The sequence below is a fragment of the Cherax quadricarinatus genome, chromosome 21, assembly GCF_038502225.1.
Source record: "Cherax quadricarinatus isolate ZL_2023a chromosome 21, ASM3850222v1, whole genome shotgun sequence".
NCBI lineage: Eukaryota > Metazoa > Arthropoda > Malacostraca > Decapoda > Parastacidae > Cherax > Cherax quadricarinatus.
Window position 1 is genome coordinate 9,982,622 of NC_091312.1, and position 20,024 is coordinate 10,002,645.

At 43.3% G+C, this 20,024-nt stretch overlaps 1 protein-coding gene across 4 annotated transcripts in view; it reads left to right on the plus strand.

Moving 5' to 3' along the window:
• Positions 1-19,321, plus strand: part of LOC128689076 (uncharacterized) — a 96,871-nt gene extending 77,550 nt beyond the window's left edge. For all 4 annotated transcript variants that reach the window (XM_070087220.1, XM_070087223.1, XM_070087222.1 and 1 more), the window contains one exon: positions 14,476-19,321. In XM_070087220.1, coding sequence (XP_069943321.1) covers positions 14,476-14,631 — 156 coding nt within the window. In that variant the 3' untranslated portion in view covers positions 14,632-19,321. The remainder of the gene's footprint in view (positions 1-14,475) is intronic.
• Positions 19,322-20,024: the final 703 nt, after the last annotated feature.

A 20,024-nucleotide genomic window follows, 5' to 3' on the forward strand; every position in this document is an offset into this window, starting at 1 on the left:
ATTAAAAGTGAATACAGGAAAGAGTAAGGTTATGAGGATAACAAAAAGATTAGGTGATGAAAGATAGGATATCAGATTGGAGGGAGAGAGTATGGAGGAGGTGAATGTATTCAGATATTTGGGAGTGGACGTGTCAGCGGATGGGTCTATGAAAGATGAGGTGAATCATAGAACTGATGAGGGGAAAAGGGTGAGCGGTGCACTTAGGAGTCTGTGGAAACAAAGAACTTTGTCCTTGGAGGCAAAGAGGGGAATGTGTGAGAGTATAGTTTTACCAACGCTCTTATATGGGTGTGAAGCATGGGTGATGAATGTTGCAGCGAGGAGAAGGCTGGAGGCAGTGGAGATGTCATGTCTGAGGGCAATGTGTGGTGTGAATATAATGCAGAGAATTCGTAGTTTGGAAGTTAGGAGGAGGTGCGGGATTACCAAAACTGTTGTCCAGAGGCCTGAAGAAGGGTTGTTGAGGTGGTTCAGACATGTAGAGAGAATGGAGCGAAACTGAATGACTTCAAGAGTGTATCAGTCTGTAGTGAAGGAAGGCGGGGTAGGGGTTGGCCTAGGAAAGGTTGGAGGGATGGGGTAAAGGAGGTTTTGTGTGCGAGGGGCTTGGACTTCCAGCAGGCATGCGTGAGCATGTTTGATAGGAGTGAATGGAGACAAATGGTTTTTAATATTTGACGTGCTGTTGGAGTGTGAGCAAAGTAACATTTATGGAGCGATTCAGGAAAACCGGTAGGCCGGACTTGAGTCCTGGAGATGGGAAGAACAGTGCCTGCACTCTGAAGGAGGGGTGTTAATGTTGCAGTTTAAAAACTAGTGTAAAGCACCCTTCTGGCAAGTCAGTGATGGAGTGAAAGATGGTGAAAGTTTTTCTTTTTCGGGCCACCCTGCCTCGGTGGGAATCGGCCAGTGTGTTAATTATAAAACAATAAAAAAATTTACTATTAATGTACACAACCTACAAAATATCTTCAAATTGTCCCATTGTAATATCCCCAGATTTTAACTTGAGTTAACTTATTGTCTGCTTTAAATAAAAACAGTTACACAACTGAAACAAACTATGATCAATTTCTCTAGTTTTAAGTAGTCTGTAAGCTATTAATTTAGTCTTCCCATAATGCCATGGCATGATAGTGGCTCTCTTTGCCTACAACTCATTATTGTAACTAAAGAATCTCAATGTAAACTTGCAGCGAAATAAAAATTGTATTGTATTGTATTGTTGTTGGGTGTATAAGGGCCACTGAGAGCGTAAGCCTTACATAGTCTTGGTGGAGGCGGCAGCACAGGCGGTAGAGATGGCAGTGTTGTCAGTCGCCCTATATAACTCCAACAACATTGGAGGAGTTAGGTTCGTGCTGTCCTTTTTCTATCAATTAATTGCTTAACTTACTTGTTACACTCGTAATGTTACACTTCATCGCTGGCTGGCGCTATAGCCTTTATCGACTCCTGCTGCTTTAGTATTGTACATATTGTAGAATCACTGAAGAAGGCACATTCCCCCCTCTCTCTTCCTCCTCCACTCTTTTACTCTGCTATGAGTTCTTTCTTGAATTCTATAGTCTCTCTCACCTTTACCAAAGGGCTGGCACTAGTACAATATTTTACAATGTTTTCGTGTGTTTTACAATTGTTCATGGTTCAGTAGGTTAAGGAAGCAGTATTGTTAGGCTCAGTAAATGCTACAATATATTTGCATACCAAACATTTGTGATTTTTCAACATTCGCAAGGTTCTTGATCTCATAACCCTCGCGAATGTGGAGGGAGACCTGTACATTTGTGTTTGTGACAATACGTATGATTAATAATTTCATACATAATATTTGTGTCTAAACAACATTTGCCTATCCAATTAAAAGATCTGCTATAAAACATTATTATCATACCATAAAAACTGTGCAAATTAAAAAAAAAATGGAAAACGATAAATATGTAGAATTTCTGCAAGCGGCAGCACCTTGTGTTGCCATCAGGTAAGCAACAATCGGCAACTTTGCCTTATATCTCCGTAAGTACAGTGGACCCCCGCTTAACTATCACCTCCCAATGCGACCAATTATGTAAGTGTATTTATGTAAGTGCGTTTGTACATGTATGTTTGGGGGTCTGAAATGGACTAATCTACTTCACAATATTCCTTATGGGAACAAATTCGGTCAGTACTGGCACCTGAACATACTTCTGTAATGAAAAAATATCGTTAACTGGGGGTCCACTGTACTGACTTTTTTTCTTTCTTTCTTTCTTTCTTTTTTCTTTCAAAATATTCAGAGCCCTGGGCGAGAGAACATGGATCTACACTTGGCCAGTTAAGGGGTTAAACAAGCTGGCAGGTTTGGACTACAGAAAAATGTTAAAAGGCCAGGTCAATTTTTTATGAAGGAAATTGTTCAGACTCAAGGTTCATTCAAGGTCTGGTATGTTTAAACATTGAGGTACCACTGTACTCTCATTATGGTAGTACAGTGGACCCTTGGTTATCGGCTGTTCCTGCTATCAGCCAACTCGGTAATTGGCCGGTTTTCAGCTACCGGTTATTGGCCGTTATTTTGGTTATTGGCTGTATGGGATGCATCCGTCCGCCAGCTGGGGCCGCTTGCGCGTCAGTTTGGCTGTCTCTCTCGGTGCATGAGGAAGCTTCTGCTTATTCATCCAAACATTTTGCTTATTTTCCATTGTTTTTGGTGGTTTTTTGTCAGTGCAACAGAGAAAGTTTCTAGTAAAGTTCCTATGGTAAAGAAAGTGAGAAACGACATGGAATTTAAGCGAGAAGTGATTGAAAAATATGAATGGTGTGAGGGTGCTGGAATTTGTTTTGTGGAGAAATACCACCGTGACCAAGCTGAAACAAGCCATATCTGCAACATGTTTAGTGACAAAACCTTGTCTCACTTCAGGGAAATCATTAAGAAATGCCAGAAACAGAGCACTCTGGACAGATATGTTGTGCGACAGGGGTCCAGTGACTCAAGTTGGTCCTAGTGGCATTAAAAGACAAAGAAAGGAAGTAACCCTAGAGAGGGCTTTGCTACCTGAAGACTTTATGGAGGGGGACTCCCCTTCCAGACAATAACTCCTCCCTCTTTCCTCCTCTCTATCTTCCAGAAGCCAGCATTAGTCTTCAATAAAGGTATGTAATACTGATTTAATTGTTAAAAAATAATTTTTTTTGTGTGTGAATATTTTTGTCTGGAACGGATTAAAAGTATTTACATTAATTCTTATGGGAAATATTATTTCGGTTTTCAGCCATTTTGGTTTTAGGCTGAGCTTCTGGAACAGATTATGGCCGATAACCGAGGGTCCACTGTATGTTCATTGAGGGGATGAGAGGCTATTTCCAATACCCACCCCTCAGGGAAAATCTAAACAAAAAATGAGTTTCTTACAGTAATGAAATGAAAAGGTTTACTTTTAGTATGTAATTTTTTGTTTTATGTACAGTGGAACCTCAAAAATCGAACGTATCACATATTGAACATTTCGAAAATAGGACTATTTTTTCGGACAAACTGTGTCCCTATTATCGAACGCGCCCCTATTTCCGGACCGCCGGGTACGGGACCTGTCTGCCGCCCGCTCTGTCCGCATCCCTGCGCAGGCGCCGTGAGCAGTCTAGCTCTGTTTATACTTGAATGAACACGAACCTGCACTCTCATTCACGCATTTTACGATTATTTCGTTGTGTTTAGTGCTTGTGGGACTGTGAAATAAGCTGCCATGGGCCCAAAGAAACTTGCTAGTGGTACCCCTGTAGTAAAGAAAGTGAGAAACACCATAGATGTGAAGAAGGAAATAATACAGAAGCATGAGAGTGGTGTGAGACTTGTTGAGCTTGCCAGGATGTATGGGGAAAAACAAGTCGACCATCAGTTCTATACTGTCAAAGAAAGAAAAAATCAAGGAAGCTGATGTTGCGAAAGGTGTTAATATAGGGAGTGGATGAGGTGCCTTCTTCAAAGATTAAGGAGATTTGTGCCAAGTGGAATGATGTCCAAATGTTTGTGCAGAAATACCACCCTGAGCAAGCTGAAACAAGACACTTATGCAACACATGGGAATCTTTATTGAAGAAATGTTTCGCCACACAGTGGCTTCGTCAGTCCAATACAAAGTAGAAATTGGTAAGGAGAGGAAAAGTTTGAGGTAATCAGTCCCTCAACCTGGAATCGATGTGTTCAGTCCATCACTCTTGTAGGAAGTACAGCACAGGGCCAGAGAGGTGGCTTATATACTGCAGTGAGATGAGTTGAAGCAGGAGGAGGCAGGATCACAGTGGGACCTGCCACTAGTGTAAGTAGGTCGTCGTCCAAAGGTTGGGCAAGCGTTGAAGTCTTTGTACCAAGATCCATGATTATGCCGTGTCTGACAGATGTGATGAATGGTTTGAAAACCATGCTGCACTTCCTACAAGAGTGATGGACTGAACACATCGATTCCAGATTGAGGGACTGATTACCTCATACTGCTCCTCTCTTTACCAATTTCTACTTTGTATTGGACTGATGAAGCCACTGTGTGGCAAAACGTTTCTTCAATAAAGATTCCCATGTGTTGCATAAGTGTCTCAAATCTTCAACTTGTCGGTTTTCAAACCATTCATCACAAAGCTGAAACAAGCCATCTTTGCAACAAGTTCAGTGACAGACCCATGTCCCATTTTAGGGAAATGTTAAAGAGGCGCCAGAAACAGAGGACTGTGGACAGTTATTTTGTGAGACAGGGGTCCAGTGACTCTCAAGCTGGTCCTAGTGGCATTAAAAGACAGAGAAGGGAAGTAACCCCAGAGAGGGCTTTACCTGAAATCCTCATGGAGGGGGATTCTCCTTCCAAACACTAACCCCAACTCCCTCTCTCTTCCTCCCCATCTTCCAGATGCCATCACCAATCTTCAATAAAGGTAAGTAAAAATGTTATTTTATATGTATTACTATACATAATTAAAAACTATAGTATTTGTTGTATGTAAAACTGTAATTAATCTCTATAAAATGTATTTTTTGTGTGAATATTTTTGGGTTTCTGAAACGGATTAATTGTATTTCCATTATTTCTTATGGGAAATATTGCTTCGAATTTCAGACTTTTTGAATTTAGAACTAGCTCCTGGAACGGATTAAGTTCGATTTTTGAGGTTCCACTGTATTAAAATTTTTCTTTATAAATATTAATGTATGTATCATTATATAGCATATAGAGTGGACCCTCGCCTAACGTTGGCATCACCTAACATTAAATCCGCCTAGCGATACATTTTAACGCAAAAATTTTGCCTCGCCTAGCACTAAAAAACTCGCTCAACGCGATTCATCCGAGACACGTCCATGTGCAGCCTGAGCCAGCCTCACTTGTTCCGCCGGTGGCATTGTTTACAAGCCAGGGTGGCTGGTTGCATGCATACATTCGATACATTTTGTATTATTCCATTGCTTATAGTGCTTGTAACTGCTAAATAAGCCACCATGGGCACAAAGAAAGCTTCTAGTGCCAACCCTGTGGTAAAAAGGGTGATATACTTACCACAGTCAGCTGTTGCTGGACCAGTCAGATGTTGCTGGATCAGTCAGCTGTTGCTGGACCGGTCAGCTGTTGCTGGACCGGTCAGCTGTTGCTGCACCACAGTCAGCTGTTGCTGCACCACAGTCAGCTGTTGCTGCACCACAGTCAGCTGTTGCTGCACCACAGTCAGCTGTTGCTGCACCACAGTCAGCTGTTGCTGCACCACAGTCAGCTGTTGCTGCACCACAGTCAGCTGTTGCTGCACCACAGTCAGCTGTTGCTGCACCACAGTCAGCTGTTGCTGCACCACAGTCAGCTGTTGCTGCACCACAGTCAGCTGTTGCTGCACCACAGTCAGCTGTTGCTGCACCACAGTCAGCTGTTGCTGCACCACAGTCAGCTGTTGCTGCACCACAGTCAGCTGTTGCTGCACCACAGTCAGCTGTTGCTGCACCACAGTCAGCTGTTGCTGCACCACAGTCAGCTGTTGCTGCACCACAGTCAGCTGTTGCTGCACCACAGTCAGCTGTTGCTGCACCACAGTCAGCTGTTGCTGCACCACAGTCAGCTGTTGCTGCACCACAGTCAGCTGTTGCTGCACCACAGTCAGCTGTTGCTGCACCACAGTCAGCTGTTGCTGCACCACAGTCAGCTGTTGCTGCACCACAGTCAGCTGTTGCTGCACCACAGTCAGCTGTTGCTGCACCACAGTCAGCTGTTGCTGCACCACAGTCAGCTGTTGCTGCACCACAGTCAGCTGTTGCTGCACCACAGTCAGCTGTTGCTGCACCACAGTCAGCTGTTGCTGCACCACAGTCAGCTGTTGCTGCACCACAGTCAGCTGTTGCTGCACCACAGTCAGCTGTTGCTGCACCACAGTCAGCTGTTGCTGCACCACAGTCAGCTGTTGCTGCACCACAGTCAGCTGTTGCTGCACCACAGTCAGCTGTTGCTGCACCACAGTCAGCTGTTGCTGCACCACAGTCAGCTGTTGCTGCACCACAGTCAGCTGTTGCTGCACCACAGTCAGCTGTTGCTGCACCACAGTCAGCTGTTGCTGCACCACAGTCAGCTGTTGCTGCACCACAGTCAGCTGTTGCTGCACCACAGTCAGCTGTTGCTGCACCACAGTCAGCTGTTGCTGCACCACAGTCAGCTGTTGCTGCACCACAGTCAGCTGTTGCTGCACCACAGTCAGCTGTTGCTGCACCACAGTCAGCTGTTGCTGCACCACAGTCAGCTGTTGCTGCACCACAGTCAGCTGTTGCTGCACCACAGTCAGCTGTTGCTGCACCACAGTCAGCTGTTGCTGCACCACAGTCAGCTGTTGCTGCACCACAGTCAGCTGTTGCTGCACCACAGTCAGCTGTTGCTGCACCACAGTCAGCTGTTGCTGCACCACAGTCAGCTGTTGCTGGACCACAGTCAGCTGTTGCTGCACCACAGTCAGCTGTTGCTGCACCACAGTCAGCTGTTGCTGCACCACAGTCAGCTGTTGCTGCACCACAGTCAGCTGTTGCTGGACCACAGTCAGCTGTTGCTGGACCACAGTCAGCTGTTGCTGGACCACAGTCAGCTGTTGCTGGACCACAGTCAGCTGTTGCTGGACCACAGTCAGCTGTTGCTGGACCACAGTCAGCTGTTGCTGGACCGGTCAGCTGTTGCTGGACCGGTCAGCTGTTGCTGGATCGGTCAGCTGCTGCTACACCACGGTCAGCTGCTGCTGGACCGGTCAGCTGCTGCTGGACCGGTCAGCTGCTCCTGTACCACGGTCAGCTGCTGTTGCACCACCATCAGCTGTTTCTGAACAACATGACTCGTCCCGAACCTGTCCGTCTAACCTGAACGTCTCGGCTGCCTTGCAGTCATTGCTTACAAGCCAGGGTGGCCGGTTGCATGCATACATTCGATACATTTTGTATTATTCCATTATTTATAGTGCTTGTAACTGCTAAATAAGTCACCATGGGCCCAAAGAAAGCTTCTAGTGCCAACCCTGTGGTAACAAGGGTGATAAATACTATCGTACCACAGTCAGCTGCTGCTGCACCACGGTCAGCTGTTGCTGCACCACGGTCAGCTGTTGCTGGACCGGTCAGCTATTGCTGGACCGGTCAGCTGTTGCTGGACCGGTCAGCTGTTGCTGGACCGGTCAGCTGTTGCTGGACCGGTCAGCTGTTGCTGGACCGGTCAGCTGTTGCTGGACCGGTCAGCTGTTGCTGGACCGGTCAGCTGTTGCTGGACCGGTCAGCTGCTGCTGGACCGGTCAGCTGCTGCTGGACCACGGTCAGCTGCTGCTGGACCACGGTCAGCTGCTGCTGGACCACGGTCAGCTGCTGCTGGACCACGGTCAGCTGCTGCTGGACCACGGTCAGCTGCTGCTGGACCACGGTCAGCTGCTGCTGGACCACGGTCAGCTGCTGCTGCACCACGGTCAGCTGCTGCTGCACCACGGTCAGCTGCTGCTGCACCACGGTCAGCTGCTGCTGCACCACGGTCAGCTGCTGCTGCACCACGGTCAGCTGCTGCTGCACCACGGTCAGCTGCTGCTGCACCACGGTCAGCTGCTGCTGCACCACGGTCAGCTGCTGCTGCACCACGGTCAGCTGCTGCTGCACCACGGTCAGCTGCTGCTGCACCACGGTCAGCTGCTGCTGCACCACGGTCAGCTGCTGCTGCTGCACCACGGTCAGCTGCTGCTGCACCACGGTCAGCTGCTGCTGCACCACGGTCAGCTGCTGCTGCACCACGGTCAGCTGCTGCTGCACCACGGTCAGCTGCTGCTGCACCACGGTCAGCTGCTGCTGCACCACGGTCAGCTGCTGCTGCACCACGGTCAGCTGCTGCTGCACCACGGTCAGCTGCTGCTGCACCACGGTCAGCTGCTGCTGCACCACGGTCAGCTGCTGCTGCACCACGGTCAGCTGCTGCTGCACCACGGTCAGCTGCTGCTGCACCACGGTCAGCTGCTGCTGCACCACGGTCAGCTGCTGCTGCACCACGGCCAGCTGCTGCTGCACCACGGCCAGCTGCTGCTGCACCACGGCCAGCTGCTGCTGCACCACGGCCAGCTGCTGCTGCACCACGGCCAGCTGCTGCTGCACCACGGTCAGCTGCTGCTGCACCACGGTCAGCTGCTGCTGCACCACGGTCAGCTGCTGCTGCACCACGGTCAGCTGCTGCTGCACCACGGTCAGCTGCTGCTGCACCACGGTCAGCTGCTGCTGCACCACGGTCAGCTGCTGCTGCACCACGGTCAGCTGCTGCTGCACCACGGTCAGCTGCTGCTGCACCACGGTCAGCTGCTGCTGCACCACGGTCAGCTGCTGCTGCACCACGGTCAGCTGCTGCTGCACCACGGTCAGCTGCTGCTGCACCACGGTCAGCTGCTGCTGCACCACGGTCAGCTGCTGCTGCACCACGGTCAGCTGCTGCTGCACCACGGTCAGCTGCTGCTGCACCACGGTCAGCTGCTGCTGCACCACGGTCAGCTGCTGCTGCACCACGGTCAGCTGCTGCTGCACCACGGTCAGCTGCTGCTGGACCGGTCACCTGTTGCTGGATCAGTCAGCTGCTGCTGCACCACGGTCAGCTGTTGCTGGACCGGTCACCTGTTGCTGGACCAGTCAGCTGTTGCTGGATCAGTCAGCTGCTGCTGCACCACGGTCAGCTGCTGTTGCACCACCATCAGCTGTTTCTGAACATGACTCGTCCCGAACCTGTCCGTCTAGCCTGAACGTCTCGGCTGCCTTGCTGTCATTGTTTACAAGCCAGGGTGGCTGGTTGCATGCATACATTCGATACATTTTGTATTATTCCATTATTTATAGTGCTTGTAACTGCTAAATAAGTCACCATGGGCCCAAAGAAAGCTTCTAGTGCCAACCCTGTGGTAAAAAGGGTGATAAATACTATCGTACCACAGTCAGCTGCTGCTGCACCACAGTCAGCTGCTGCTGGACCAGTCAGCTGTTGTTGGATCAGTCAGCTGTTGCTGCACCACAGTCAGCTGTTGCTGGACCAGTCAGCTGTTGCTGGATCAGTCAGCTGTTGCTGGACCAGTCAGCTGTTGCTGGACCAGTCAGCTGTTGTTGGATCAGTCAGCTGTTGCTGCACCACAGTCAGCTGTTGCTGGATCAGTCAGCTGTTGCTGCACCACGGTCAGCTGTTGCTGGACCAGTCAGCTGTTGCTGGATCACTCAGCTGCTGCTGGACCAGTCAGCTGTTGCTGGATCAGTCAGCTGCTGCTGCACCATGGTCAGCTGTTGCTGGACCAGTCAGCTGTTGCTGGATCACTCTGCTGCTGGACCAGTCAGCTGTTGCTGGATCAGTCAGCTGCTGCTGCACCACGGTCAGCTGTTGCTGGACCAGTCAGCTGTTGCTGAATCAGTCAGCTGCTGCTGCACCATGGTCAGCTGTTGCTGGACCAGTCAGCTATTGCTCCACCACAGTCAGCTGTTGCTGCACCACCATCAGCTGTACTACTCAAAGATGTGGAGAGAGTGTTGTTGGTGTGGCTTAACGTGAAACAATCACCGAGAAACGATTAACCCCAGAGGGTTAGCCACCCAGGATAACCCAAGAAAGTCAGTGCATCATCGAGGACTGTCTAACTTATTTCCATTGGGGTCTTTAATCTTGTTCCCCAGGATGCGACCCACAACAGTCAACTAACACCCAGGTGAACAGGAAAAAATGCCTGGAACTAGTGCTCATATTGGTGAATTTAAGGCCAGCAAAGGTTGGTTTGAGAGATTTAAGAATTGTAGTGGCATACACAGTGCAATAAGGCATGGCGAAGCTGAAAAATTCATCCCCCAACAAGTGTTCAATTGTGACGAAACAGGCCTGTTCTGGAAGAAAATGCCAAACAGGACCTACATTACTCAGGAGGAAAAGGCACTCCCAGGACACAAGCCTATGAAAGACAGGCTAACTTTCATGTTTTGTTGTAATGCTAGTGGGGATTGCAAAGTGAAGTCTTTACTCGTGTATCACTCTGAAAATCCCAGTGTTCAAGAAAAACAGTATCTCATCACTCATCAGTACTCTTCAATAAAGGTAAGTGTCATTTTAACATTTATTTATGTAGTTATTGTGCATGTCTTATTGTTTTCTTTGTAGGGAAATGTATATTTCATGAAAAAAAAAAAATAATACTCTTGGCTGTCTGGAACGGATTAATTGCATTTCCATTATTTCATATGGGGAAAATTAACTCGGCTAACGATAATTTCGGCTAACGATGAGCTCTCAGGAACGGATTAATATCGTTAGGCGAGGGTCCACTGTACAGTGGTCCCTCAATAATCGTCCATAATCCGTTCCTGGAAGTGGGACTATTATCGAAATGGACGATTTTCGAATCAATTTTCCCCATAAGAAATAATGTAAATCCAATTAATTCGTTCCAGACACCCAGAAGTATCAACAACAATTTTTTTTACCTAAAAGGTAGATTTACATGCAGATTTGCATGCACAAAAGAATGAACATTCAACATGACAGTTACCTTTATTGAAGGCTGTTGTTGATGAATGGAAGACAGGGAGGAGGAGAGAGGGAAGAGAGGTTATTTGGAAGGGAAATCCCCCACCATAAGGACTCTAGGGCACTAATAAAATGTATAAATGAACATTGGTAATAGGGGTAGTTGATAAGTGGAACGGTCTGCCTAGTAGGGTGATTGAAGCTAAAACATTGGGTAGTTTCAAATTTAGGTTGGATAAATACACGAGTGAAAGGGGTTGGATTTGAGTCAGACTTGTACCTGAGTTTATTGCTTGGGTAGCATTTGTTCTGTTAGTGGGTTGGATTTGTGAAGGACTGGCCTAGTATGGGCCAGCAGGCCTGTTCCAGTGTTCCTACTTTCTTAAGTTCTTATTTAACATCACACTTACCAGTACCCGGGTGATCGAGGCTAAGACCTTGGGTAGCTTTAAGAAGAGATTGGACAAATATATGAGTTGGAGGAGCTGAGTTTGATTTGTGTCATTGGCTACGGGAGTAAATTCCTGGGTAGCTTTGGGTAGAGGTCATTTTGATAAGGACCTGCCTTGTATGGGCCAGTAGACCTGCAGTGTTCTTCCATTGTTATGTTCTTATTGGCTATTTGTTTGTGTGAGGGAGGGATGGCAAGTTTATTGTTGGAGAATGTGACACTAATATCAACTCTATGGCTTATTTATCTATCACAATTCAACCAATATGACATAATAAACAATATTAATAACATAGAAACATGGAATATACTCTAGAATGAATAAAATAAGTCATTACGTATGTCACGAGAGGTGTTGTGTTGTTGTTGGGTATATAAGGGCCACTGAGTGTAAGCAGTCCATAATGTTGAAGCAGCAGCTGAGGCAGCGGTGGTTTTTGTAGCCCTATAAAACTCCAACAACATTGGAGGAGTTGGTAGAATCGCTGAATCACTAAAGAAGGACCCCTCTACCACCATCACTACGACCTTCTACCACTATTACAACTGTTACCACCATCACTACTACCTTCTACCACCATCACTACTACCTTCTACCACCATCACTACTACCTTCTACATAAGAACATAAGAATGTAGGAACACTGCAGAAGGCCTACTGGCCCATGCGAGGCAGGTCCTTATCAAAACGACCTCTACCTGAAGCTACCCAAGAAATAACTCCCGTACCCAATGACACCAATCAAACCCAGCCCCTCCCACTCATATTTGTCCAGTCTCTTCTTAAAGCTACCCAAGGTCCTAGCTTCTATCACCCCACTGGGAAGACTGTTCCACGCATCTACAACTCTGATGAATGGTTTGAAAAACCGACAAGTTGAAGATTGAGACACTTATGCAGCATATGGGAATCTTTATTCAGGAAACGTTTCGCCACACAGTGGCTTCATCAGTCCAATACAAAGAGGAAGGCGTAAGGAAAGGAGGAGTATGAGGTAATCAGTCCCTCAGCCTGGAGTCGATGTGTTCAGTCCATCAATCTTGTAGAATGTACAGCATAGTGGATGATACCACTATGATCCCGCCTCCATCTGCTTCAAGTCACCTCACTACAGTATATAAGCCACGTCTACGGCCCTATGCTGTACATTCTACAAGATTGATGGACTGAACACATCGACTCCAGGCTGAGGGACTGATTACCTCATACTCCTCCTTTCCTTACGCCTTCCTCTTTGTATTGGACTGATGAAGCCACTGTGTGGCGAAACGTTTCCTGAATAAAGATTCCCATATGCTGCATAAGTGTCTCAATCTTCATCTACAACTCTGTTAGAAAACCAGTACTTACCTATGTCTTTTCTAAATCTAAATTTATCCAACTTAAATCCATTATTTCTGGTTCTTACCTGGTTCGACACCCTCAGTACTTTATTAATATCTCCCTTGTTTATGCCCGTCATCCACTTATACACTTCAATGATATCTCCCCTCATTCTACGCCTCTCCAGAGAGTGGAGATTTAAGGCTTTAAGTCTATCTTCATACGGGAGGTTCCTTGCACAGTAAATCATTTTATTCATTCTTCTCTGTATGTTCTCTAATGAGTCTATATCCATCCTGTAGTAAGGGGACCAAAACTGAGCAGCATAATCTAAATGAGGCCTCACTAGTGACGTATAGAGCTGTAAAATAACTTTTGGACTTCTGTTACTTATACTTCTTGAGATAAATCCAAGTAATCTGTTGGCCTTGTAGCGCACACTAAGGCACTGCTGTCTTTGCTTTAGATTTCTGCTCACCATGACTCCCAAGTCCTTTTCATATTCTGTTTGATCAAGCTCTACTTCACCTAGATTAAAGCTTCGAGGGTTATTTTCATTACCAAGGACTAGTACCTTACACTTATCCACATTGAACTTCATCTGCCATTTTTCAGACCAGGACATTAATTTGTCCAAATCCTCCTGGAGTTCATTGCTATCCTCCTCAGAGTGAATTGTAGATGAATGGTTCAGAGTGAATTATACGGCCTATCTACCACCATCACTACCACCAAAGAAAGCTTCTAGTGCCATCCCTTTGGTAAAGAATGTGAGAAACACATAATTTATGAAAAAGTTTGTAGAAAAATTCAAAGAGGGTGGTGGTAGAGTGGAAGCAGTTGTGGTAGTGGTTGATGAACATAAGAAAGGAGGATCACTGCAGCAGGCCTGTTGGCCCATGCTCGGCAGGTCCTTTACAATTCATCCCACTAACGAAACATATTCCCAACCCAGTCCTCAATGCTACCCAAGAAATAAGCTCTGATAACTCTATCCACTCATTTGGGACTTGCAAATGAGTGGATAGAGTTATCAGAGCTTAATACTTGGGAATTCTTCACTTGCCTAACCCTTGGGCACGACCTACTTCCACATTGGACAAATGTGACACCACCTACGACTGCTGCACCTCTCCTGTCTACGGTTTATAAGCTGCTTCTCCACTCATATACCGTATTCTATTCAAGATTGATGGACTGACCACATCGACTCAAGGCTGAAGGACTGATTACCTCATTCTCCTCCTGTTCTTCAAGTTTCTCCTTTGTATGGACTGATGAAGCCACTGTGTGGCGAAACGTTTCCTCAATAAAGATACCCAAGAGTTGCACATGTGTCTAATTTATTAATGTGTTGGTTCTGTGAACCATTCATCTACAATATCCTCTTTATATCTTGTCACCACTGCTACCCTCTACCCTTCTTTTATTTATTGTAGTAATATTCTTTTTTTTTTTTACTTTGACCACATTAGATTTAGGATCAGTTTTGAACTTTTTTATTTTATTTCATAATGACAGAAAGATCAGTAAGTTAAAAAATGAAATATGCTTTTATCACATGTCTTTCTACATGAGGCATTTTTATACAGTTACAGAATATGTGAACATATAAAATGCACTTTGTTTAAACATTTATTTGTAAATTAATTAAATTACAAAATATCTCTTGACTGAGCTTGGGTAATAATTCATTTCAGGCAACAGTTCCAGGGATCCTCTGTGGACCATTGACAGCAGAGTTGGTGGTGGCTTCAAATGGTCGTTGGTTTCCAGTTTTCTTTCTGGCAGGGACCATCAACTTTACTGCTGCTATGATATACTATACTCAGAGCTCTGCAAGACCTCTTCTATGACACAGGGAAATTATGCCATAGTACTATAACCATGTATACAGATTTTAATGGTTCATAAATATTAATAATAATAGGTTCAGAGTTTCACATATTTTTCTTAAGAATTATATGGTTGACTGCCTAAAGGTAATTAAATTATTTTAGAATTTACATTTTATAGAGTAAAAACTAGAGGATCCCTTAAGTTCTGAAAGTCATATAGTTATTATGTGTAACAGGTAAATTAAGGTAAAAAAAAAACTTTGTAGATACCATTAGTTCTTCCTTATAATACAGTATATACAATATATTGTCTTAATATCTGGATAAATATATATTTTTAGCAATACATACTTTTCTATCATGTAAAAAGATACTAATTCATGTTGTGTAAAAAAGTATGCTAGTTTTGAGCCCTTGAAATTTTGTGCTTGTTGATCAGGCTATGACAATAGGCAGACAACAATTTGATTACCACTTGAGGCTTCAGACTCTTGATTATGAATCCCAGGGGAAAACTGGTAGGCCACAATGGCTCTTTAGTAGGTCTGATTCTTGTAAGTATACATGAGATAGGAATTATGGATGACTTTGAGCTTTGTTTATTAAAGCTTTTTGTCATACTGGTACAACTTATTAATATAGTCTTTGTTTCTCTCTGTGTGATAATTATTTATTGTCTTATCTAGTTATTGACAATATTAAATTCTATATATAGAGTATTCTACATTTGGGAGGATGGGATATGGGACTGTGCTATACTATAGTCGTACCTCAGATTAGTTACCTAAGGCATTCCCAAAAATGGGTCGTAAGTTGAAAAATTATAAGTCAATATCATTACAACACGGGATATAGTTACATTCCTGGAGCTCCAGGCTGAGACCTACTTTTCAGTATTAAGCTGCCTATTACACTAAAATTCTGTTGTTTTTATAATAAAATCAATAACAGTCATCTAATAACATAGTGTGTATTAAACACTTCAAAAGTTTCAAAAATATTTAAAATAAGTTTATTAATATTATCCCATGTATCATTATACGTTACAATTCCAGTCACCAGAGTTAATATTATACCATAGATCATTATACATTACATTTCCAGTTACTAAAGCATTACATCATGAATTATTAAGATGTGCTATTCAAGCTATCACAACATATATAGACTAAATAAATAATTAAATTAACATTTTATTAAAATTAAGAACAATACATGTAATACAGAACACTTAATTTCAGTTTCTTGACAGCTTACTTAGGGACTTCACATCTTGGGTACAGTTTGGTGATAAAATTACAGTCGTCTCTCGAAATCTGTGGGTTTTGGTAATCCAACATGTTTACTGATGGGTAATCGGCGAATAGATTCAATTATCACACTTTTTTTTCTGGTTTAATGGCATTCTCCCACTCAATTCTCTCTCTGTTCTGGTCATTATTCCTTATGAATAGCAACTGGACCCAAAATATTAGAGAGATATGATCTCTGAAACACAAAAGTAACCAAAATCTGAAACAAATTTGATGTGCTGACTTAATTTTGTATTATTTTCAACTTCTAGTGTACAGGATATCTAGGAATATAACACTCCATGAATTTGGAGGGTTGACTATACTGCAGTACAAATCACTAGAAGATGTTAGTGTGCTAGATGGATAGCAGAATTAGGTGCAAGTCCAAAATTAAAATTGCAAGTCCAAAAATTTGAAGCATAGGTCAAACAAGGGTGTTAATTAAATTGGATTGTATGTAAGTTTGCAGATTCGTAATTTGGGAAGTCATAGGTTGAGGTACGACTGTACTGTACCTGCAAATATATTTAAAGCTTTAATATTGTTGTATTGTTGCTTGCTAAGCGTGCCAAAATTTATAGCAAGAATATACTTTGAATGGTGATTAAAGAAGCAGTAAGCTGAGTCTAAGAAAAATTATGTAGTGAAGTGTGGATGCTCTTTGGTGATATGACAAAAGAAATAAATACTGAGAAGAAAAGCTATGAGATACTGTTCAGGTCTAGACCTACTACTAGACCTATAAATAAAACTGGACCCACAGAATACTATAAGGAATCTATCAGTATGTGATAAAAGACTGATTAGATTTGATTTTTTTTTTTTTAACAAGTCGGCTGTCTCCCACCAAGGCAGGGTGATCCCAAAAAGAAAGAAAATCCCCAAAACAGAAAATACTTTCATCATCATTCAACACTTTCACCTCACTCACACATAATCACTGTTTTTGCAGAGATGCTCAGAACAACAGCTTAGAAGCATATACATACCTATAAAGATACACAACACATCCCTCCAAACTGCTAATATCCCGAACCCCTCCTTTAAAGTACAGGCATTGCACTTCCCATTTCCAGGACTCAAGTCTGGCTATATAAAAATGACTGGTTTCCCTGAATCCCTTCACTAAATATTACCCTGCTCACACTCCAACAGATCGTCAGGTCCCAAATACCATTCGTCTCCATTCACTCCTATCTAACACGCTGACACACGCTTGCTGGAAGTCCAAGCCCCTCGCCCACAAAACCTCCTTTACCTCCTCCCTCCAACCTTTTCGAGGATGACCCCTACCCCGCCTTCCTTTCCCTACAGATTTATACACTCTCCATGTCATTCTACTTTGATCCATTCTCTCTAAATAACCAAACCACCTCAACAACCCACATACTAAGCCCAGAAACTGAGCCTTAATGTTCTTTTTTCTTTGTAATTTAAAACAGAAGTAAGCAACAGTATTTGTAATAGGAAATTATTATTATTATTAGGATTGGTCATTTCCCACTATGCTGTGACAGGAAATACCCAATGTTGTAAAGTAAATAAAATAAATAATTAAATAGCAGACTTCCATTTAATGGATTTTGGAAACAATGAACAAAATATGCTACTTTATGGAAGGATTTAGTAAAATGCATGATGCCCGAGTGCTTGCATGTCCTTATACACAGAGGAATAGGAAGATGTTAAATTTTAAAGATTGAGGTGACACCTCACACAAACCTGTTCCGCACAGCCATTTGTCCAGCATCAAGTTAATTTTTTCATCTGACAAAGAACATGCACTGTATTTTTGTGAAAAATATTTTTACCTTTAAAATTATGAACAATATTATGGATTATAAATCCAGAGCATTGTAGTTCGAGTGATCATGGTGGCCTGGTCAGTCAATTTGGTGACTCTCAGTGATGATTTTTACGCTGTCATTGTAAAGGCCAGAGTTGTGGTCAAGGATGGCCTGTAGTCAGTAAGTGATTAGTGATATCATAAACAATGGTCTACAAATTGTCTATATCCCTATCTGCCAAGGGGTTCAAGGGAAGGCATTTAACATTAGAAGCCTATATTAATCACAGGACCAAAGGATGCATATCCCAGTCAAATTTACCACTCCACCAGCCAAACTTGCTGTTCATAGAAACCTGATATCCACAAGGTGGGCCATGAACTTAAGCCTATAAATGCAAACTTGAGCAGATAATACATGAACAAACCAGCACACAACTCACCACTACACAGTTAAGGAATGATGTGGGGCCACACCAACCCTTTCATTTTACCTGTATGTATCCACCTACCAAAGCCCATGGAAGGGCTGCAGCTCCAGGGGCAGGCTCAGGATCCAGGTGATCAGAAACAAAGAGTATAAGGGTATTTGTGCATGGCAAATACATGGGGTAGGTACTCTCTTGATCTTCACAGACCATAGCTAGCTTGGCAAGTCAAGTCCCAACAAATACAAGGTCAACATCGATCTTCTCGTTTTACCGCTGTATAGCCCTTGTGGCTTAGCGCTTCTTTTTGATTATAATAATAATTCTTGTTTTACCTCTAGCCACCCCAGAGACCCTCATAGCTCACCAAGGGCCACAGTTCCAGGAAAGGCTCAGCTTCCAGCCAATTTGAAACAAGAAGTAGAGATGGGTCCCCTAACACTGGAAAAGCACAAGGCAACATTCAGTTAAGCCTTCACAAGTGACAGCTCCCATGGCAATGGGAAATTCCTGTTGGTGCAGACCAAAGCTTCATTAAAGACTGTAATCCTAACCATGGTAAGGAATTACATTCAGGTGTGAAAGACATATCCAAAATATACATGAAATAAATGTACATAAATGTACTAACTATTAAGCATTCTAAATTACTGTACTTCCTTGGCTGGGTACAGTATTAACCCTTACACTGTAAACTGTCCAAGCAGATCTACATTCACATGTGTAGTGCTCCAAAAGTAGATCTACGTTTTTTTTTTACATATTTTCAAATATAACAAAAAAAAAAATTATCAGTTTTTTTACACGTTTTCAAATGTAAAAAAAATAAAAGAAGATCTACTTTTTTTACATACTTTCAAATGTTGAAAAAACGTAGATCTACGTTTGGACAGTTTAAGGGTTAAAAGGGTAATTTTTAACATAACCAATTGTCTTCATTACCAAGTTTTAGTCAAGAAAAAGTTATTAGTATGATGTAGAATACCTATTTTGATGCTGTGAAAGAAATATTGTATAGTAATAGCCTTGCACAGGCAAGTTTAAGTAATTATTTAAATTGTATCATAAGCCATTTTCATTTATTTCAATTTAAATGTGTAAAAGTATTTACAGGAAAGTTATTCATTTACACAAAAAATATAGTAATGTATATATTTTTTAATATTTAATGGACATGTATAAATTTTAAATTTTTATCATTTAATTTTTTCACATTCCCTATTAGTTATACGTAAATTTTATCAACACTGAAATAAGCTCTGGTCTTGTATGTATGGTTAAGTGGGCCACCAGTGTTTTCGCTTAAGAAATTCAGTGTGTGCCACTAGTGCTTTCACTAGTAGTTCACTGTGTAATTAGTGCCTCTACATGAGTGGTTCACTGTGTGCCATCAGTGCTCTCACATGAGTGGTTCACTGTTTTCCACTAGTGCTCTCACATGAGTGGTTCACTGTGCCACCAATATGTTTAATCAGCTTTCTCATCTTATATGCATTTGTTGTATTCTTAATAGCTGAATATATTCACTGTTGTACCAATGTTATGGTAAGGTACAATAAAACCTCTCATTAACAGATTTTGGCAATTTCAGACCAGGAAATTGGTCAATAAGTACACTGATTATGAGACAAAATGGACAAAAGTTCGTAATTCTGCATTTTACCCATAGTAATAATGTCTGGTTGTTTTCTGAAATCTCAGGCCAAGTTTGTAAAGTCTGCCTGTCTTCATTGTTCTGAAGCCATGGGCTACCCATGCCAATTTATTGTTTATGCTTACTCGCACATACTCATCATTCAGTCTCAATTTTTTTCTGAATTCAGAGCATTTTGTGCGACTATTAATTTTTTTTTTCAACAAGTCGGCTGTCTCCCACCGAGTCAGGGTGACCCAAAAAGTAAA